The sequence below is a fragment of the Syngnathus typhle genome, linkage group LG2, assembly GCF_033458585.1.
Source record: "Syngnathus typhle isolate RoL2023-S1 ecotype Sweden linkage group LG2, RoL_Styp_1.0, whole genome shotgun sequence".
NCBI classification, from domain to species: Eukaryota; Metazoa; Chordata; class Actinopteri; order Syngnathiformes; family Syngnathidae; genus Syngnathus; species Syngnathus typhle.
Genome location: NC_083739.1, coordinates 14,483,733 through 14,507,433, shown reverse-complemented (window position 1 = coordinate 14,507,433; position 23,701 = coordinate 14,483,733). Strand labels below are relative to the sequence as shown.

At 40.1% G+C, this 23,701-nt stretch overlaps 2 protein-coding genes across 2 annotated transcripts; one reads left to right on the top strand and one right to left on the bottom strand.

Annotated features, from left to right (window-relative positions):
• Positions 1–295: 295 nt before the first annotated feature.
• pdyn (prodynorphin) lies at positions 296–1,948 on the bottom strand. The gene is made up of 3 exons (XM_061272109.1): positions 1,855–1,948; positions 1,591–1,727; positions 296–944 (listed from the first exon to the last, which is right to left on the bottom strand). Exons 2-3 carry the CDS (start codon positions 1,711–1,713, stop codon positions 390–392), a joined length of 678 nt encoding a protein of 225 aa, XP_061128093.1. The 5' UTR covers positions 1,714–1,727; positions 1,855–1,948; the 3' UTR covers positions 296–389.
• Positions 1,949–11,807: 9,859 nt separating this feature from the next.
• LOC133149952 (serine/threonine-protein kinase 35-like) lies at positions 11,808–19,865 on the top strand. Its single transcript, XM_061272188.1, has 3 exons — positions 11,808–12,588; positions 14,974–15,776; positions 18,533–19,865. The coding sequence occupies exons 1-2, from the start codon at positions 12,042–12,044 to the stop codon at positions 15,705–15,707; spliced, it is 1,281 nt and encodes a 426-aa protein (XP_061128172.1). The 5' UTR covers positions 11,808–12,041; the 3' UTR covers positions 15,708–15,776; positions 18,533–19,865.
• The last annotated feature ends 3,836 nt before the right edge of the window (positions 19,866–23,701 follow it).

The window sequence follows — 23,701 nt, the reverse complement described above, 5'->3', positions numbered from 1 at the left end:
ATTATATATTATGTGACTGACAAGACGCCATGTCAAAATTAGGGAAAAAAAAAATCATATTCTCAGATTAGTTCTGTTCTAGTTTTAAATCTCGGAACGAATTAAATAAAAATAAAAAAACGCGGTCAACTTTACCATCATCACTTTCGACAAAATAAGGAAAAATATTTACGGTTATTCCAAATTGTCGGTGGATAATAAATTGCATTTGATTTACCTTTGTGGACAAAAGTTCCAGTCTTAGTTTGATTCATGGTTTTATTAAACAATCAAAGACTTGGAATTCAGAACCGCACAGACAAGAAGGCAGCAAGTACAGCAGGCATGATTTGGGCTTAAATAGAAGATGAAGTAAAGCTGCAGTGAGCGTTCATTGCGCTTTACGCAGTTCATCTCATTTCTCCACTCAGGTCGTCGTAGTAGGACGAGAAAGGATCCTCGGCGGAGCGCACCGAGATTTTGAAGTGGCGACGCAGGAAGCCCCCGTAGCGCTTGTCCCACTTGATGTTGTTCAGTTTGGGTCTGATGCGCCTCATGAAGCCCCCGTAGCGCTTCTGAAGCTCCTCGGGTTCCTCGGATTCGCTTCTCTTGGATTTAGGGCCAAACTTGCGTAAAAAGCCGCCGTAACGTTTCACGTGGTCATAGGCGCGCAGCGCGTTTCCCTCCGGGTTGTTCTCCGCTTCTTCTGCCGGCACATCATTTCCTCTCTCCCCGGTCTTCTTCGATAAGTCCGCCACTATCTCCGCAACGTGCTTGTCCCGCCAAGGGGAGGACAGTAGGTCCTTGATGGTCTGGTCCAGCTTCTTCAGGAACTGCGCGTCGGCTTGTTTGCTGGCCCCATCTTCTTCATCCTCTTGCTCCTTCTCATCTTCGTGTCTCACCTCCTCCAGACCCGCAACGCGTTCACACAGCGACGGCTCATCCTCACACAACAACCCGCACCACTGCAACACACCCATGGATAATTGTGACATTCCATTAATAAATAAAATACAGATCTGGGGGGAAAAAAATTAAAGACCAAAAGCACTAAAGTTTTGTTATTTTTAACATATTTTTATTTTCCTCAAATATGTTGTCTAAATATTTGGAATACGGGTGTTGTCAGTGGTTTTTTTCTTTTTTTTAAATAACGAAAAAGAAAAATTCTGAAATGTAATATTTAATCTGCTTCTCATTTTGCAGTTGTTTCTTATCCCCCCCCCCCCCCCCCAGATGCAAAAGCAAACTTTCTGCATAATCTCAAAATGCACAGCATATCACGACTACATTAGTTGAAATAGCAACGAAACCATAATAAAAATTGAAATTGTATCAATCATTTTTCATTTTTTGCCCTAGTGGGGAAGAGTACATTTTACAGCAGTAAAAGAGCAAGAAAAAGATATTTAGAAGAAAAAAAACATCCTTAAAAAAATGCAAGCGCAAACTATCGTACTCACATTCCTTACAAAATAATGTAATTTTACATTTATTACTTTTTAAAGAGAAAATATTCATCCCTTGAGGAAGATTAAAACAGCTACAACACAAAGACCCCAAAATAGCTCATTTCATAAGCACTTGGAATAGAGTTGCCCATCTTCTTACCAAGCTCCTGTAGGCGCCATTGGGCTTGAAGATATTCTGCAAGCATTTGTGACACTGCGAAGAACAATGTGCGTGCATGGAGTGGGGCAAGCTCAGCATCAGCACCAGCACGTACCACTCCATCCTTCAGCAAATTCCTGACAACACACATAAGAATCACAAGATAAATCTGATGATGTTGAAAAAGTATGTATAACTCCTCCAAGAGAAAGTCCACAATACAAATGTGCACACATTGTTGTAAAAATAAAAGCAAAAGAGTACCGAAAGTTTGTGATGACGTGTTGATCAAATCCACCATCAAATGTCTGCTTGCTTTGGTGCCTCTAACTCCAGTGCTTGATTTCTCCTTGTTGCCTCTCTTTTTATTACAGTGATCAAGGCAGTGCCACTGCATGCGCATCAACGCAGTTCCCCAGCGCACCAATGAGAAAGAACCATAGTGCGTAAATATGCCTGGGGAGATTCTGACAACACCTACGCACAGAAAAGAAGGCACGGGGGATAAGGGTAAGGGATTTGGCAATTCACGCATTTGCTCCAACATTTATCATATTCTATATGGCTTGTGAAATGAGCGGAGAGCAATGCTTCACTTCTTAGTATAATTTGCAAAAATATGCCACAGTCCATGAGAAGGGAGAAGACACTGAATTTGCATATTTTGAACTTTCACAACTTCCTGTTTATGCTCAGTAATGCCAGGAATATTACTCTATTATATACTACCCCCCCCCCCCCCCCCAGTCATGATTAATGTTACTTTTCTGAGTGGACTAAGATTTCCTTCAAATAATTTAGCCACTTATCGTATTTTAAAAAAAATAAAGAAAATTACTTATATTAGGCAAAAAAAAAAAAGGTTTCCATTTGTTTATGACAAACTTCATTCTTAAATGTCACTTGAAAAAAAGGTCGACTTCCAATTGAGTATCTGCAAAGCCTGGTTGTCAGTTTTATGGTAAGCGGGGTTGTCGACGAGTAACTTTATACAATCTAACACTGCAATCAGTAAAGTAGCAAAGTCCCTTTTTCAAGGTACGTAAGTGTGGCAACACTCTTTATGGTAAAGGATTTCCTTGGTTTGTGACTTTTCTAAAAACGTGGGCGCTATTGTTACTGTGGGGAGGAAAATCCATCGTTAACTCGGATCATAATTTCCACTCCGTATTATTTTGATCAGATTGGAATTCAAAACATAGAGTAACTCATCAGCTTCAATGCCTTGCTGATACCCCAGAGCGTCTTTTCACTGAGCAGCAATGGTCAGATTGAAGTGTGATGTCGCACTGTGTACAATAGATATACACACTGGCTGTTATCAAGTGTGAACTGTTAGGACATGTGACATGAGGACAACCACTCTGTTGTCAGTGGAGGCACATTGGATGAAAACATGAAACATGCAAGTTGTTTTCAATAACGGAAAATCCCTCCCTGGCGTATTTTCTGGAGTGAGAATAATATAGGAATTAATACATTGTTCCTCTGAAAGGATGTTGAGTATGCTTCCTGTGGTCTTATTATAATGAATAATATAAAGGCAGACCAATGCATTCTTTCTCTCCGCTTAGTCCATTCAGTCATTTTTTTTTAATATGCCATTTATATAATAGACCGCAAACAGAACCTATCAACATCGGTGCCGGGACTGAGCTACGTGGTGGCCAAAGTGGGCAGGAGTAAAATCTAAATGCAATTTCCTTTTTGTTAAAATCTGAATGATTGATTGATTCTTACAGTCATTGTTAATTAATTCCATGAATTTCACACCATGCAAATTATATGGTTGAGAAATTATTGTTATAGCGGCCACGGATACTTACGACAATGAATAAATCCTCCTTGACAGTAGTTGGAAACATTGGCGAACCAACATCTGATTCAGAAGGAAGTCTTTCTTCACGGATTTTCTAGCATACGGTGTTAAATGAAATTTTAGATATTAAAAGTACTACTAGTGGTCTCAATATTCATTATCAGTGAGTCCTCGGAGAATGAATGATCATACTGGTGTCAGTCAAAAAAAAAAAAAAAGGTGTCATACATGCCCAGCCTTTAAGATTCAATCCACTTTTTGAATCAAAAAAAGATGAGTGACACCAATACTTTAATAGTGTTTTGTTGCTGATACTGTAACTATAGAATTCTATTTCAATGATGACAAAGCTTGAATATCATTTACTTTGTGCGTGACTCTTTGATTAAGATTGTTTCCTTGGTAACATTAGCCCAATACTCTCTGGCGTGGGATTTTCATTTGTGCGTCAGTCTTTATGTGGGACCTTGGACTGCATGTGCACGTGGTCAGGGGGTGGGACCGATTTTTCATCCATTGAGATGAATGAGCAATACTGGTTGTGAGAATGTCCCTTCCATTTTTTAGGCCAAATCCCACGCATTCAGTACGGTTGTCCTTAATTAAAGGCGATAAGCAATATAGAAACTGGATGAGTTGATCATTGACATTTCCTAATATAAATAAACATATCAATAGATAATACAGGAATGGCCAATTACAATATTAGCAAACCCTATTCGGGGCCCACAATCTCTTAAGAGGAAGGAAACAGATTCTGTGCTTTGCACACAGCTAAAATTCAACATAGAGCTGATTCATATAATCATAATTCTAAACTGTCTTCCTCTCCATAACAAGCAATGCCTTGAAAAAAAAAAAAAACATTCAAGCAGCTTAAGTGTCAGTGACGCAAGTGAAGCCATAACACAACGTATTAGAGTTGAATTGTCCATAACACTGCAGATTTCAAGTTGAAAAACTTGGATGAAATATTGAACACAAGGATTTTAATGTCCCATGATTGCTACTTTGTAATGTATATCATGAGCTATCTATTCTATTATGATATTTTCCCAATTATCCTTAAACCACAAAAATAATGAGTCATTTTGCCTCACTTGGATCTCTGTCGGGTTTGCGGTGATGTTAAATTAACACAATCTCTGTCATTGCCACGGTAACCTTGGCAATCATTTATCTAACGAAATTAAAAGAATTACTCTGACTCTGACTCTATGATGTATGAAAGTGTAAAGCATGAACTGCGTAAACATTTTCTCCTGCATGCGCTTTCCACCCACAGTCTCAGTCAGCACCTGCTCATTGTTTGAGGAATCCAAAGAACATGCTGGACTTGCTGCACAAAGGAGATTCAGCCATGAGTTCATTTTCCCATTATTAAAACCTTTGATGAGGTAATTGACTTCTCCCATGGTAAATATAGAAGCTATCTGTTAATTAATACATCATTAATACATCCACTTCCAGAAATAACTACAAAGTGTCTTTCAAGTAATTCATACTGCACACTCTGGAAGGATGAATATTTTTTGTTTTTGGCTCCGGGTGTTATTCGGAACACAACTCAGCATGCTACGATATCCATTTGACAAGGTAACGCATAATTGGCGTCGTACCAGATCTCTTCAGCACTCACCCTTCCAAGCCGTGTTTGCCTTTACTGTACATTCCCCAGTAACCTGGAGACATCTGCATTTCACGTCCACTACTTTCACTTACTGCGGTAAACATGCACACGGCCACACGCAAGCACACATCTGTAAGCTTGGTCTTACTCATCTCGGTCATCTGTTTCAATGAAAGAAAAGACACCTCGCACATGTATCAAGTATGTTTGTTTCGAGACGAAGAGGGGCCCCACAGCGACCTCAGCTTTGGATCTGATGTTTATGTAACCATAGCAGCAGTAAAGAAAAGCTTCTTCCATTAAGACCGTTAATAATCCTTTCCGAGGGACAAAGTGAATCATAAACTAAGGGAACCTCAAAGTGCTTGATAACAGAGTCTAAGTTTGTCATTGACGTCATTCACATCACAACTTTGTTACAAAGCTAATTGGAAATTTTGAAAATCCAATGTGGCCCTTGAGTGTAAAAGTTTGTTGGTCAAAGTTGCTCGGTCCCAATGTAGCCATGACGTCTCCTGGTGACCTTTTGTTATTTCAGACTTTGTTTTAAAGGCAAAGTCAGCCCAGATGTTTTCTTCTAACTAGTCGAAACACAGTGTTCTGGTTAATGTTTTGTTTGTGAAATATGAATTACAAAAGTAGAATCCGCCAGTCTTCATCATGACCTGATTGTTGTGAATCGATCATGATTACGTCATGCAGCTTCCAGGGTACAAGCTGGGTTTCTTTTTAAAAGCAACATTTTGGACGCTATGCCAGGCAAAAACTAAAAAAGACAGAATGTATATGAAGCTGTAAAAAGAACCAAGCTGAGAAGTCAGTCACTATATATTTGTCTAAAATATATAATACCATTTTCAGACCAGTTTTGAGAATACTGAATGCACTCAGCAGTCACCAACATGACTTGCCAACTTCCTTTGTGGTGCTCTGCCACGATATGAGTTCATGCAAGTTATGATTATTATTAAACATCAGCGTACATCATTCAGGACCTCATTTCCATTTCCTTTGCTGCAACATGTACCAGATTTCACAGCTGGATGCCCGGTCGCGGGATTTCTCTTCTATTGCTTTCTTTGGTGGCTATTACAGTCTCTTGACCCCACCTGACTGTCACGACCTTATTTATCAAACAGTGACTCTGTGAAAGGCACTTGTCTTCCATTCTGCCTTACCTCAAACAACACGGCAGACAGCTTTCGAGACCCGGTTTCCAATTGAGCTCAATGGGAATTATATTTGGAGTTTTGTAATTTGCACTTTCCAACAGGATTTTGACGTCATCTTCTCAACGTTCCTTTATAATGCTTCTACTATAAGTTTTCACACCAAGTCCAGAACTGTGTAAAGCACAGGTGTCAAACTCAAGGCCCGGGGTCCAGATACGGCCCGCCACATCATTTTACAAATTAAAGGATTAATTACAAATTCTGCTTCAAATTCGTGTCATTACTAGAATTGCAAATTGTCTTCACTTTTAATAATATATATGTTTTTTTAAATATTTGACCAGTTTTTACTCGTCTGATTTGAAAACGAGTTATTTGTCAGTTTGTTTTGTAGCTTTTACATATAATAATATATAATATGAGGTTATCATACATTGATTTGGGTTGACAGTCATATTGGCTTTCCGAAAGAAGCTATGACTACAATGCGGCTCGCGAAAAAAACGGGTTTGACATCCCTGCTTTAAAGGTAACCAACAGTAAGTTGATTTGTGAATATACAATAAGATAGTTTCATACTGTGGTGCTCAAGTGTTTTTTTTTTTGGATGTACTGTTTAAAATATAATGTATTTGGCACATTTGGAGTGCTTTTGTAAAGAACAAAGGGCAAATATTCCCAAGTTTTGCTGGTAGACTCCCACCCAAAAGGTTTTGATAAAACAATAAACAATAGTCATCACTTGGCTGCATCTGCTGACTTGCAGTTCGGTATGAATTACACGTTGAGGCTACTGTTAACTATTATTGATTTTCGTATTGGATGGGACAGGGTGAAATATTACAGTATTTGATGCCATTTTTCTGCCAGGACTGTATTGTCAATTTATTTTCATCAACTCATTCTTTTTTTTTTAAGATGGAAAATGCACATGTCTATTTTGTAAGGTTTAATTTGCATGAAAGCTGAGAGTGCTTCTATTGTCACGCCATCCTGATTCTATTCCATTTGCGCTGCCCCATTGAGCTGCTGTCTATCACATTCATCTTAAACAAATGACTATGGAGCATCATACGTTTTGTTTTTTTGCTGTACTTTGAAGTATGCATTATAGCTGATAACATTAGGAAGGTTGTGATGGGCCAAGCCAAACACAACAAAAAAGGATGCACTATTGTTTTGGCATACAGTTTCATCATACCTCAAGGGTGGACAAAACAGTCATAAATCAACTTTAAGTATGCTCTTGACAGATGACTTGACTGAAGGCCACAATTCTGTATTCTTGAATAAAATAAAACATTTGATAAATATGAACCTAGCATAAAAGTTACATTTTGTTTAATTACAGTGAATGTTGAAATATATTTAACCTAGAAATACACTGAACTTGAGAGAACGGTACTAAAGATTTGAATGACGACTCAAAGAGGTTCTCTGGTGTCCTGAATTCACATCTGTATCTTCTAAAAAGCACGGGCACTGACAATAATGTCTCCATCTATTCACCAACAGCAATATTGGCCTTCAGGTTGCCGTGGTAACGTGGTGCTGGGATTGAGTCAGAAACTGAAGTGAGTGTCCCTGAAACTTGTGAAAGATATTCATCCTGGAGCAAAATAATGGCAGAGCCGAGCTACGGCGCAGAACCTCTGCAGGCAGACAAACAAAGTATATTGTGCAAGGTCACTGCCACGCATATACACACACACACACGCGCACGCACACGCACACAAATACACCGATTGTGATCATCAAGAGCGCACGAATATCCTTCAAAAGATGATACTTCACACCCCCTCATTCCCATATCAACATTTCCTGTCTATCACATGACGCAATGTAACAACAAGAATGTACACCTGGATTAAGCATTTTTAAAATTTCCTTCTTTTTTTTTTAAATGACTTGAAAACGTTGCACGTTCCAGGCTGCTGTCCCATAATAAATTCAACAGTGCAATAGCTGAGAGGTTGAAACAAACATCAAATAGAAAACATGATTTAAACTGTGACCTAAATACCCACTCGACGATAAAGTAAATCCTGTAATCAGTCTATATGTTTGTATCTTTATATGTTCTGTATCAGAACCATAGATGCCAGTTCAACTGTTTGGTTTGCCATGAATTTTTAAAGGACTTTCATTTAAAATTTAGAACATGATTATTATTGTTATATATGTTATTGTAGGACTCAAACAAATGTATGCTGCTGCTGCACCCTACACAGGGTCACGATTAGATAGAGATAACGATGACATAGCAATCGTCACTGTAGTAATAGTTTATATTTTCTGCAGTATTTCCTTGCATTGGGAAAAAAAAGCAGCTATGAAATAATACAAAGCAATTCAAAATTACTGCCAAGCTAATACCCCCAAACCTTTAAGATGTGAATTTCTTTTATTTATTTATTTATTTATTTATTTATTTATTTATTTATTTATTTATTTATTTATTTATTTATTTATTTATTTGTTTGTTTGTTTGTTTGTTTGTTTGTTTGTTTGTTTGTTTGTTTGTTTGTTTGTTTGTTTGTTTGTTTGTTTGTTTGTTTGTTTGTTTGTTTGTTTGTTTGTTTGTTTGTTTGTTAATGGGAGTGGGGTGTAATTATTATGCTATTTTATTTTCCAACCATCAAGTCACATCCTAACTCTTTGGTAGAGGTATTTAGTATTTTTATTTTTTTTTACTGTTGAATTTTTTGCTCAAAGTAACCAACGAGTTAAAATGCAAATTTAATTATCCCGTGTTAATAGATACATCAATTGTAATATACCGTGCCACTCATTTATAAACCAAATGCTAACGCAGTAGACAGTGCAATCAATCAAATTAGGTAGAGTACATTAGGTAACGTCACGAAATGTATTTAAAAAAAAAAAAGACTTGAAATACTGACTTTAAATTATATCCTTACATTGTAAGGCTTAGATAGTAGATACATAGCATGGTTAAGTGCTTAAAAGCTGGGAGAATTGTATTCTCCCTCACGTAATTAAGTCATAACCACAGAAAATATTTGTATAAAAACAGGAGGCTAAAAAAAAAAAAAAATCTCGTTTGCGGTGTTAAGTCAGCATCTCCCGTAATGGCGTCCCTTGTCGAAGTTTCTTCACCAAGTTTCTTACCCACTTCGTAACGGGAAGCTGTTATTCAAGCTGTAACCACAAGAGGGCAGAAGTGTACCGTTGTCAAAACAAAGACTTTAAATGTTATTGCTGTTGTATTTTTGCTCTATACAACTTGCTATGGTGGCTTGCCAATAAAATATATCAGCAAAGTCCAAGGGTATTTAATTTGAATAATTTAGGAAATAAGACATAGTACTCAAGTATGATAAACATTCATTCCTTATCGAAATGAGCGTTTTCAGCTCCCATTTGGCTGTTGTATGTTAGAAACGTTTATGAAAAACACTTTAAAGTAAAATGGGGGGGGGGGGGGAAATCTAATCAGTTCTACTTTGTGCCGGTGTCGTTCGGGACATTAAACACAAAATGACAGTTTGACTTATGTGGAATTGTTGAAACACAATTAGCAGTGGAGCGCCACAACAGTCAATCTTAATATTTGTGTAGCAATATAGATTTGACAAACAATCCCTGTGGTAGATTGGAATCGAGCACTCGGTGCTCGACTGTGTGGTCTGTCTGTATTGAGAGTCGGGGGGGAGATGTTGACTGAGCGGGCAGTAAAAGATCGACTTATACTGCATCCTTGCCTCCGTGTATTATTGGTGAAACAACCAGTAAGCAACCCACGGTTAGTGACAACACTACAACAGTGTATCAGAGCATAAAGCCACAACAATCCCCACCAGTGGTAGTCACGCTGCCCACATTAGGTCTGTAGTAGCAATAAAAATCATTCCTCTGGGAATTTGGAGATATGCAAGCCTAACTTACTTTCATAACAATTGCGTAGGTGTGTGGGTGTATCATCCATCACCACGAATTATCTGTTCTTTTTATTGGCCTTACAAACTTAAAATAAAAGCATCCTTGGTCTGTCTAAATTAATGGTGATAAATTGTGGCGGTTTGGAATTGGTAGTCCTGGCTCGCTGCTTAAATCGATGTGACCCCAGTGACAAAAACTCAAAATGATTCATATAAGAAAAATGGAATTTATGTCAAACAGTCAGTTGTGTTTTGGAGGTTAATGTGAAGCGACTCACCTCACACTCAGGCACATGCTGTCATCCTCCCTTTGCACATTTGCCAAGGTGTTGTCACCTCAAAAAGTTATTCTTGTTCCCATCTTCAATAAGAAGCCACAGCTGACATTACACGTTACTGGTAACCATTCCAAGACTAGGAGGGTTTGGAAAAGAATACAAATACCTGCGCGTTGACCTCAAGAACATTAAATAAAACATTTCCTACCGTAAGAGTACTCATATTTTACTTTCATACTTACATACATATGACATAATTTCGCTCATATCTTTATGTTCTGCCCGTGCTGACCTGTGAGAGCTTATTCAAGCAAATAAGAAATCTCAATATGAGAGGAAAAGTGTTTTTTATTTTATTTTATTAAAGGTGTTAAACTGTCATGTTATTTCAAAAGAACTTTCAACACAATGTTTTCTTCTATATAACTCACCTCGTGTAAGAAGGGAAGTGATGATGGATTTTGACTATAGAGGAACTCTGTGCATCATGGGAGAAAGTCAGAGCTGCTTTTGACATTTTGGTTTCTGCTGATTGCAGTTCGGTAGCTCGGACTAACAAATACATCATTCCTGCATGGTCACTGAGTAATGACAATAGAAAGTCTGCTCTTGTGCGTCCAGTCGGCCTGGTATGCGGGACAAAGAATGATTTCCTACAGTGTGGTGTTGGAATAACCCCCTGCTGATAAAAACAAAACAGAGCAAGGGCCAAAGTTACACACAATGTCAGTCAATAGTTTTAACACACTACTACATGTCTCATCCACTTAACCAATATAAAGAATCACTTTCTTCTCCAAAACTGGCCTCATTAGGTTCACGTTCCTCCATGTTGCAATGCCTTGCTCAAGGATATCTCGACAGTAATAAGCAAGGAAACGACCATTTCTGTCACTCCTTGGCAATTTTCATGACATTTCATTTCATTCAATTGCATTTCAATGGGACTCGAATATGACTTGAGCAATGAGCACTCGAAGTATTTTCTTGTCGTATCGTCGAAAAAAGTCATAATGACTACTTTGTCAAGGGAGTGTAATAAAGTACATCTACTTAAATATAGTAACGTAGTATTTGTAGTTCACATCTCTAGGACGTTTTGTACCAAAGGATGTAATGTTGTGAGTGGGCGTGGCTCTCATGCTTTTGCACGTGCTGTACCGTAGCTCGTGTAGTCCAACGCGGCTGCGAGGAAGCATGGAGAAAAAGAAAGACGAGCACGGCGGTGCTCAATAGCAGTCGTAATTCAGTATTATTTCAGCAAACCCGCAAGCATTTGGGTCAATTGATAACAGGATAATGTTCATTTGGGCTCTATTTTTAAAACAAAACAATTGTCTGTTTTCATTGAACTGGTGGAATCACTGCGCGTTAGTTTGGATTGTCAACCAATCAGCGTCGCCTTTATGCAACGTAACCGGCAAACCACGCCCCACGTCCTTTGCTAGCTGGATTTGTTTTTTTTGGAAGCCAAATTACTTCCTACACTTGATCCGTTAATGACAGCTATACGCTGACTTTACAATATTAACTGCGTTAAATTTTTACCGGGTCATTACAAGAAGGACGTCAATTCGATGAGTTTGGAGTTAAAGTAATGAAATGTCAACACGCCCACCAGCCATGCTCATTTTATGCAAACATTAAATCATGGATGTTTGCAACGGGAAAAAGAAGAGAAAGGTAAGCAGAGGCGGCGGCCGTGGGCTGGTGTGCGAGCGAAATGTGGCCGGAAAGCCGAAACGAGAAGCGGCTAAAGTCCTCCGTTCCCTCACGGTGGAGGACAATAACAACTACCCGGAGCCCATGGAGGAAGAGGAGGAGGAGGACAACTGCTTCTCTATTAGCTTCCTCCGGCCAGGTAGGACAGAGCCTGACATGCTGGTGCCACTATCTGTGCCACCCCGGTACACCCTTATCCGGGAAGTGGGCCGGGGGAGCTACGGCGTGGTGTACGAGGCCATCGCCCGGAAAACCGGAGCCAGGTTGGCCGTGAAAAGGCTCCTGTGCGACGCCCCGGAGAACGTCGAGTTGGCTTTGGCCGAGTTCTGGGCCCTGACCAGCCTAGAGAACCGACACCAGAATGTGGTCCAACTGGAGGAGTGTGTCCTACAAAGGAACGGTTTAGCCCAGAAGATGAGCCATGGCAACAAGAGGTCCAAACAATACCTGAGGCTGGTGGAGACCTCACTGAAAGGTACACAAATCACTGGCATTTCTTGCCTTTTAACTGTAGGAAACCCTTTAAAAATAGAATTTTGATACCAAAACTTCCAACCCAATCGCATAACATAAATAAAGTCGACTATATTTTGCACCAAAGTTCAGACTGAAATAGTACAAATACCATTAAAAATGTCAGTATAAATTCTTCGCTAGATTTCTGACTTATATTCAAATATATTTATGCACATTGAGTTGCTGTTTTTCAAACATTACCATTTTTTTCCGTGTATAATGCGCAAAATTTAACTAATTTATTGTCCTAAAATTATTATACATGGAGAAAAACGGTATTTCCCCATCCATAGGCTACATAATATACAGATGACCACAAAGGGAACACTGTCTCCCTCCACCTGCTCTTAGAGAACACAGTGTACTTGGCAGCATGTTGACTCGCTTTAAATCGCACAGTAAACACTTTATGATGTGTCCCTTTCACCTAAAAGCCAAAGACTCGATAATAACTTTTTGATTTAACCTACTTATCACTGTGCTTTTGTCCCAGCTCAACAGTCCTCCATGCGTTTGCTTTTCTTTTAATAGCACAGCTCTTATGTAAGAATGTAGAATTTACCTCCATGTGCCATTCTCTGTCCCCCATCAAGACAAAATGGAGTAAATCAAATTGGATCACATTGCAGAGACTGGATGGGCCTTTTAGGTGTCAATTGTTTAACATCTAGCTGTCATTGCTAAAACTCAACACAATCTGCTAACCCAGGGGTGGGCAAACTTTTTGACTCGCGGGCCGGACTGGGTTCTAAATTTGGACCGGAGGGCCGAACCAGGAGCAGATGGACGTAGGCTTTGTGTGAAGTCATATAAGCGACCTGTAAAGGTCATTGCATAAAAGATTTTGGCCTTTAGTAGGTAGTAAAGCATGGATATTCCAAACAAGTTTTTTGAAAACAAATGCATTTATTAACAGCATTAAAATGTTTTTAATAATAATTCACTAAAAAACTGCTGATTCTCATAAAATACGACACTGTTATTATGAATAACAGTCTCCATCACGTCAGTGCCTGCAGGTCAGATTAATGAAAGATGTTTATCTTATGAGATCACATCAAACGGCAAACATTCTGACCAAATATATCCTCTTGAAGAATCGGTGAAAGCATACATCCAAATAAAGTAATCAAAACAGCAACACGGTGAGGGGTATCTGAAAATCAGAGCAGAGTTTTAACTCACAATTAATTACCTGGCAACAGAGGTGAAGAAACGGGAAACACTTCCTTTAAGTAAGCCTTAAGAACTTTACAGGTTAAGATTAGTCGCAAATAGGTGGTGCATCAATGTCCTTGAGCATCCTGCATTGTTTGAAAATGAGAATGGTCGCTAGTTTCAATCCCTGCTATGTGTACAAATCATACTCAAAATGCATTTTTTTACAATAAACTTGAGAGCCTCCCGTTCATTTTCAGTGGGAACAGTGTTGTTGGTCTCCCTTTTTTGCTAGTGCGTCATAGTCTGGAGTAAAATTTGTTGTGGCAATTCTTAGGAGAGATCCGAGGTGTTGGTCCGTTTACCTCGATCTGTGATGGGTTGATGTTGATGTGGCTGAACGTCACGTCGCGTACGTCGAGCCAAATTGGCCACTCTCTTTTAAACGCTCGGCACTGCTTTTCCTTGGGCGACTCATTTTAATGGAAGGATTCCAGGGGAAGGTTTGTGGGCGGCTTTAGCGCAAAACTGCATCTGAAAGCTCAGCGCGCGAATTACAAGAATGCAGATGTCACAGCCCACGATCTAAATTCGGGACTGATACGAATAGAGCGAGAGTGCGCCATGTCCGTACTACTGAGTACGTACACGCACTTGTGAGTGTGCACCAAGCTTTCTGACACGGCTTCCGGTAGTAAATGCGCAGGCGAGCGCTTCGCCATCTACTGGGGAAACGCAGTCATTGCAGGCAAAATGACAAAAAAAAAAAAAGTTTAATAATACAATTTGTTCAGGGTCGGCGGGCCGGATTAAACGGTCCCGTGGGCCGGATGTGGCCCGCGGGCCGTAGTTTGCCCACCCCTGTGCTAACCTCATAGTTCATGCACAATTTTAAGTATTCTCAGGTAAAAGGAGATGGACAAAAGTGATCAAGTCAATTGCGATGACTATACTAACCCCCATTCCTAAAGCTTGCAATTTACAGAACCAAAACAATAACCATCATATTCACTTAGAGAACCTTCTGGAAGTGGAATATTGTTCCCGTAGTACTACATGAACAATGTTTGGTATCACTTGCTGTTTTGTCATTGTTTGTGGTGTTTATAAGTCTAATGTAGCATATTTTTCAATATCAGAAATAATATGACTGTTGACCGACAATACATTCTTCATTCTTTTTCAGGAGAACGCATTATTGGTCAGCCGTCGGAACCATGTTACCTCTGGTTTGTCATGGAGTTTTGTGAAGGCGGAGACCTCAATCGATACATCTTGTCTCGTCGACCCGACCCCCAGACCAACAGGAGTTTTATGCGCCAGTTGACAAGCGCTGTGGCTTTCCTGCACAGGAACAACATTGTTCACAGGGACCTGAAGCCAGACAACATTCTAATCACACAGAAATCCGGTGCACCAGTTCTTAAAGTTGCTGACTTTGGCTTGAGTAAAGTTTGCGCTACAATGAATTGTAAGAACGCTGAGGAGTTGCCCGCAGCAGGTGTTGGTAACAACGAAAACAACATTGTCAACCTTAACAAGTTATGGTTGTCCTCTGCCTGCGGATCAGACTTCTACATGGCCCCCGAGGTGTGGGAGGGCCACTACACGGCTAAGGCGGATATCTTCGCCTTAGGCATCATCATCTGGGCAATGATCGAGCGGATCACTTTCATTGACGCCGAGTCCAAACGGGAGCTGTTGGGCACCTACGTACGACAAGGCTCGGAGATTGTGCCCGTCGGCGAGGCGTTGTTGGAGAACCCAAAGATGGTCCTCCACATTCCTCAGAGGGCCAGGAGCTCCATGTCAGAAGGGGTGAAGAAACTCCTTCAAGAAATGCTTGCGTTCAACCCTCAGGAGCGACCCGACGCCTGTCAGCTGGAGGTGCTGATGAATCGGGTCACCTGTCCCGCGTGAGCATCCCAACTTCTCAACCCCTTCCCTTTTTAAGACAAATTAGTGAAAGAAAGGACTTCTTTTTTCCAGGTAAGATCATCTCAACGTTATATTGTCTCATGTTTAACGATCAAATATTCTTATTCATGGGTGATTGGGCCAAACTAAATCTACCTTGTTTGGTTGTTTGACAATCTACAGGTTACAATTAAAAATGGAACCATTTGCTTCGGAGCTGTCAGAATGGATCAATTAATCAAGGGTTATTAAATTGATCAACTATTTTAACCCCGGGAGCGCAATACCGTGTTTCAACCACTCGAGCCGGGAACGCTGCCACAATCCCCTTTGAGCCCCATATCGTCAAAAAGACCTTATGACATAACTCCGCTCCCAACTATCCGTGTGATTGCTGATGCGGTCTGAGCACGCTATTGTGTGCTAGAATCTAGCTTCTCCAGATTAGTTCACTTGCCGGATGATGAGAAAGCACGTTATGCAACCGGCCTGCATGGCTGCAACTGGTTCATCGAGAAACATGTCATCAGCGCAAACGGGATTAGAGGGAGATCAGATGTTTGTGCCGCCTGGATGTGTCTGTGGTACATGTTGGTTAACTGACAACAGTCCAGTCACCCTTCATAGACCAGTAATGGGATTTGAAGAAAGCGATGGAAGGGATCTGCTCAGTTGTGTTGCTGCTCCCTAGTAAATCTGAAGTTATTTGAGATACTTTTGAAGACAACCACATTCAATTGTGATTACATGTCGGTTCTGTTCAGCACACTAAGTCAGTGTCACTCCACCCTCTTCCTGGGACACTGACGGTGTCGTTCATTCTTCTAAAGCTTACGGAGGCCGGTGTCTGGAACATTTTGTGCCCTTGCTGCCGGCCGGCCCGCCCATAGGCTTCTCCTTATAAACCTGGCCAGCGCCACTTTTAAGTCCCAACCTCTTGCTCATGCATGGCTGACCTTCCTCTTACATTTCTCTGACAGCAGCATGAGTGTCATCGTCAGGTTCAGTGTCTTTTGTAAGTGTGTTTAAAAGCAGCTTTCACCTTTTGAAGGCATTCTTTCCCCATCTGGCAACATGCGTTATAAAAAGGATAGGACAACAGTTTTTTGGGGGGTCTACAGGAAATGAAGTTCCTCTGACAAAAAGATTGAAGGCAGGACACGTGCGTGCAACAGTATGTTTCGTAATGGCGCTCACAGTCAGAGTGGATGGAAAATGCCTCGTAAAAACCCAACAACATTTACAAGATTTTGGGAGGAGGTGTGAAGACTCGAGTCATAGTTATATAATTCAATTGTGAAAGTAGCCACTGGGTGGCTGACATTTCCTCAAGAGTCAAACTTGAACATCACAAAGAACACTGTTTCAAATGCCACTCTGTACGTGTTGTTTATTAATCGGTTCAAAATAAGTCTAAATTTGTTGCGATAACTTACGGCCGTTGTGGCTTGCAAAGCGGTCAATATGTTGTACTTCGTAGATCCCCTGTAAGCTCATAACGCCATACTACTACTTTTTTTTTTTTTTTTTTTAATGGCATTCTGTATCTATGCAGCCAGGTTCATTTTCACAAACGCTATGAATTATAGATTTAAAAGAGGTGTGGTCACCATCTGTTGTCGAGAACAATAATGTCTCTTAGCTAAAATATTGACTGCTGGTTTTGTGCGTGACTGCTTCAAATGATAAGTTGTATAGTATGTTATGCAAAAACAATTTGGGGAGGAATGCTGGCCCCAGGATGCTTTATCTGGATTCCAGCTGGAAAACGTAACTGGCATCTTTGCAGCAAGAGGAACATGCAGGCACACACCTACACTTACATAAGAGATAATTAAACGAGAATGGCATCCATGAGAAAGCTGTTGTTTTTTTTTTGCATGGCCAAAATACACCCTGAGCTCTTTTAAAAAAAAAGAAAGTCAACACGCCATCCAGTAATCACTGAAAGTCCCACAGTGTCTTGGGGCTACAGGAAACCAACCCCCCACCACTCACCCCAAAATACCAGTCACCACTGGTTTAACTTGAAGTGTTTACTTTTGGCTTACGCAACAACAGAGAGCTGACGTTCAACTTGAAGCTCCCAACATTTTAAAGCCTTGTCTGTTGACAGGTTTTCCTTCTTTCTTTCATTCAAATATTAAAGATACCGACATGAACAGGAAGACAAAAGGTTCCAAAATGTAATGCCAAGATAGCTCTGTGAGAGTCAACACGGTGCCACTGGGCATTGTCAATACATGTACGCCCAGCTTTAGCCAACTTAAGTGAATGGCGCATTGTTTTTACAGCATCAAAATGGCCTGTACACAACAGTGACGTAAGCACTTTCCATATCCCCTGCACAGTCCATCATCAACTTAGAGAGAGTGCGTGTGCGCTGCTAACATGACCCACTTGTCTTCCTACCATTTGCAGCAAGTTATGCAACCTAAAAGCGTGACACAGCGCTAAGCTGTAGCGTGCTAGCTGCTAGGCTGTTCTTAGAGGGCTGAACGGAAAACATTGTATTTGTCAGTCAAATAAGTTGAGTTCATGTTGTCTTTTTTAAACGGAAAACTTTACCCTTAATTTACCAATGTTTTGAATTACAAGCACGGAACAAATTGAGTTAATAACTTGAGATACCATTGTATCATTGATCAATAACTCAGTTTGATATTGCTCAGCCCTTGCTCTTATTTCTTCATCCATCGCAATATTTTGAACAATTTCACTTTTCAAATGTAGCGAACCCATTATGTTCTCATGTTTTGATTTGAGAGCTCTTCTAAACTCTACCTCCTCACAGTAACCTTTTGTTCGACATTGTTCTGTGTCTGCAGATTTTGTTTACCGCCTGGATGTGGACTCTTGACAAGACAAAGGGAATCCCATCAATTCGAGACTGTGAAGAGCGCAACACTTAATTTCGTACCAATGTGATCGGGTTCCTCGCTTGGGAGCAGCACGCAAACATCTTTCTTCCAGCACCACCCAAAATCTTTAGTATGTAGCAGTTATTTGTTTCCTAACAGGTCTGTTTTGTTTTCTTTTTGATTGTGACGCACCCGCTATCAGTTTCCTAACGTTGTGCCTTAAGCACGGTCTTCCAACGCTAACACGTAATCACACTTTGCGTTCTCTTCACCCGACTTTCCTGTGTGGAAACGGGCAATAGAGCGCCAAGTGAATGAATGAATGGAAGGGTAGATTAGCAACACGGGAGACTGCAGGGGGTCTCCCAAAGGTTTTGCATTTGTATCCACGGAGCTCCACCGAACCTTCACTCTCCATTGTGCATCTGACCAAAGCATGATGTAGCATTTTATGTCGGTCACTTTGCAGTCGTGGTGGACACCAGTGTATTAGGCTACCCTATGTGGTGCGGAGCTACCTCGTACGCAACACTCTTTACCGTTACACACTCAGTTTGTTCAAAACACCCTCAGGTTCTTGTGAACTTCTACTAAACAAGCCTCTGACTAGTTTTCTCGTGGTGGTTGATCTTTACTGCTGCTCACTAACATCCTAGCCTAGCACAACAGTCACCTAGATGTAATCTAGTTCCTAGAAGGTGTTTTTTTGTTTTGTTTACACAACGTTGATAATCTCCAAATTTATTAATTGTTTCTTTTAATGACCGTTTTACAAATGCAAGTGTGATCATTCTTCATTGCGTTCCATTGGGATTAGTTCCAAATCAAAATGACCAAATACAGCGAAAAGAAATGAGTGATTATATAAAAATACCCATTGAGAGCTTTGTACTAAATGATAAAAGTTTTAATGCTGTGCAGCAATGTTGAGAGGTTATTTGACAATATTTTTATTTTGCTGTGGTTTATGCAGTGCTCAAGCGTAACAAAGGATTTAAAAGGAATCTTAAACTTGAGTTCAAGCTTGTTTTTATTTTAACGTTCCACGTGGGGAAAAAAATTCACAATTTCACACTATGCAAAATGTTTCACTGCCTTGCTGGGAACAATTTACAGACACGTTATTGTGTGTGTAGGACCTCTGCATTTTTCCCCACTGTGTACTGGAATCTTTTTATTTTATATAAATCAACGTGTGTTTTTGTTACTGAAGCTGACGTGAGCCAGTTAGATGTTTGTGTTATTTGTTTTCCTGTAAATGTATTTGACAGAGTTTCTTGAAATAAACGTTAAAAGTTGACTAATGTCTCATTTATATTCCTTTAAAATACATTCATAACAACAATGGATCTGGAGGCTTTAAACCCCGCCAAAGACCATGAAGCAGAACCTTGAGCTAAACACCAAACCTGGTCCTGGTGAGCTACTCTAACGTGTACTGGACTACGAATACGAGCCGGCATCTCCCGTTCATCATGGTGTAGAAGGTAGCATCACTACACATAGATGAGACTAATCCTAATCCGCAAACGTTTAATCCACTGTGAGAATATACCGTGGGAAGAAAGTGCGTCATTGTGACCTGCCATGGATCATGACCTCAATCGTGACGTTTACCAGGCTGAGCTCATTCATACTGGGACCATGACACAGCATAGACCCGGACGGGATTTAGGAGTTTCCTAACTAGTACATCCTGTACAGGTCGCAATCAGATGTCCTTTTTTAGCGGCCTGTGGCAGATTTGGCAGTTGATGCTCTCCTTGTGGTTTGCCGGCATCGCATTTGGAACTTTCTACACTGGCTGGCAGGGCAGTAAATTGAAGTTTACTACCATTACTCCCTGGTTTTCTACCAATTACACATCACCCAAAATGGTAATGAAATGATAAGGTTCAGAAAGAATGTTCTGTGTAAACATCTATTATCCTGGGGAATTGACCTCCCACAATAAAAATTGGTCAAATACTATATTTTTAAAAATATATTTAAATACACTTAACATTATCATGAACCGATATCTGCATGTGCTACTAACTACTGCTCCATTCAGCATTATTTTTATTTATTTATAAAAAAAAAAAAAAGGTTATTGCGGAAACAAATGAAGCCAAAATTCTCTATAGAGGGGGGCTAGAAAATACATCACATGCACAACATTTGGAACATGATGTTCCAGCCTGCCAGCTGTCATCAGGTTGTCACGAAAGCGCAGTTTATTGGATGGAACACTGCTGCCCCCTGCCGATCAGATCAGCATCGTGATCATTTTTATCATCGTCATTATCGTTGCTGTTATCTTTCCGTCCATTCCATCTATATACTGAACGGCTTATCCTCAATATAATAATAATAATAATAATAATAATAATAATAATAATAATAATAATAATAATAATAATAATAATAATAATAATAATAATAATAATAATAATAATAATAATAATAATGAGGCGGCTCGGTGGCGCACTTGGGTAGCACGTCCGCCGCACAGTTAGGAGGGTGCGGGTTCGATTCCACCTCCGGCCCTCCCTGTGTGGAGTTTGCATGTTCTCCCCGGGCCCGCGTGGGTTTTCTCCGGGCACTCCGGTTTCCTCCCACATCCCAAAAACATGCTTGGTAGGCTGATTGAACACTCCAAATTGTCCCTAGGTGTGAGTGCGAGTGCAAATGGTTGTTTGTCTCTGTGTGCCCTGCGATTGGCTGGCAACCGGTTCAGGGTGTCCCCCGCCTACTGCCCGATGACGGCTGGGATAGGCTCCAGCACGCCCGCGACCCCAGTGGGGACTAAGCGGTACAGAAAATGGATGGATGGATAATAATAATGTTTTCACAACGATTAGTGGTTATAAATCAATCCAAAACACACACGCACGCAAACTCAGTATTTGCACAAGCTATTAGGTTAATCTTAAAACCAAAAGAATTTAAATATCATTAAAAACAAATCAGGGAGAAATATACTAACAGTGACACGTCAACAAGGCCTTTTGTATATAAATGGAAGATGGAACTATCCCTTCCTGCTGTAATCCATCACACATTAACCTTCATCTCCTACCAAATGAAATGATATTTTACATCTACCTAGAGAAATGGTGAGACCTTTTGATTTAGGACTTGGCTGATCTCTGCCGCTCTCAAACGGTTCCCAGTGCTGGCCATGTATTTCCTTTGAATTGAGGGATAGATCACAGCACAAGAAGTGAACATGAGGCTTTTGTATGGATTAGATTCAAATGGATGTTCTCATACGGAAGTCTCATGTCTGATCCTGCAGACCAAGCAAGTATCGCATTTAGACTGATAGATCACCTTTGCACTTCGTCCACTTAAATCATGGATGCTAAGACACTCCTTAGAAATATCCCTGGATTAAGGCCAGAAACCCTCGCTGAAATTGTTGGCAAGATACAAAACCAATGGATTGATGATTCCTGTCGGCTTTAGCTGTTGTTCCTTAGAACAAGTCAAGACGAGGGCACCTTGACAAGCTAACATACGTCCTCGAGCGCGTGGCACTGTTGATTGCACACGGTCAGAAACAGAGTCTCATCAGCCGTCCTGTTGGACATGAGAAGAACATTTCAAAACATGTGATAAGTAATTGCAACAAAAGCATAATGGCCGAGATGATTGCAGCTCAGATGATGAAACGAGACATCCAAGCTTGTGACTAAGACGATTGATTACAGATACACATTTGAAAATGTTTCATCTATTGCGTGCTTATCAATGTGGACAAATTAGATTTGAAGGACTAAATCAGTATTAATCTCAGTAGCACGAGACATTTGCCTGGTTCCTTGATGGCGTCTGTGTCCTTGGGATGGACACAGAACTATTTGTGATGCAAAATGACACACGTCATTGAATACCGTAGAAACTGGGGCCACCAACATTTTTCAAGTTGAAAGCTACTTTTTGGCTTAGTGCAAATGCCTACCTGTCAGATGCACACTTCTGAAATTAACAAAAATATTCAACTCATGTTTATTCGTACGATATTATTATTATTACGTTAGTTTATAATAAGTCATTATCTTTTATGTTTTATGTCCAACACTGGTTGTTGTGAAAGTGCTGTACAAATTAAGTTGAGTTGAAAATATGCAACACTTTATTCCTACACATCTCTTCCATTATTTACATTTTATATAAATATATATTTTAAAAAACACACACACACACACAATGCCCCCAATGATGTTGAGGTATTTTTGGAACAGGCCCGCAGGCTTCTTATGCGGTGCTAGTTGGCGACCCCTGCCCATAAAACATGTCATCAACGTGAAATGAAATAAATCACATTTTTCAGTTCGTTTCTTGTTTACATTTCAATTTTCTGTCCATTCATGTGAAATAGATGCCTTCAACAAAACAGTCAAAGGAAATATTTCTGTATCATTTTACAGTGGATATAAAATGTTGTTCAAATGGCAGCTTTTTGTGATACAGAAAAAAATAAAATAAAAGTATATAATTTCAAAACTTTTGCCTTATACATGTGACCTATAGTTTTTTCAACTCTAGTGAAAAGAAAAACAAAAACTTTTAAAGAATGCAAGTAAAACTAGAGAATGATGCAAATGTGCACACCGTCATACCTGTTAACGTGGCTGCGTTCATAATTAACAAATCTCATTCAAACATGGCAAATTGGAGCCAGCAGACCCCTGTCATCCTTTAAAGTGCTTCTGATTAACTCCAAATCCATTTCAGTTCTGGTAGGCCTTTGTCAAAAAATCAGTCAAGGCTGTGAGTTGTAATACAAAGTGAAATTCTGATGCTAATGTGAATATGTGTGCTGGTGTTGAGAGCTCTTCTCCTTCCACCAATCACTGTAATTGTAATCCCTTTCTATCAGGTTCATCACTACCACACTGCATATGGAGAGGGAGACTCTAGGATGACATGGGAGGTGATTTTGATTTGCTGTGAATCAATTGCTGATGTGCATAAACAATAAAATGTTAATGAAAGTGATTTGACATTTCCACTATTGTGCCAGATGAATGGGTCCACTTCCAGAGTGGATCAGCTTTGATTCAAAATTAGTCAAATGTCTGTAAATGGCTTTATGTCCTTTTTGCTGGTGATCACGTTTGCTTTTTATCAGTACAAAATATAATTTGC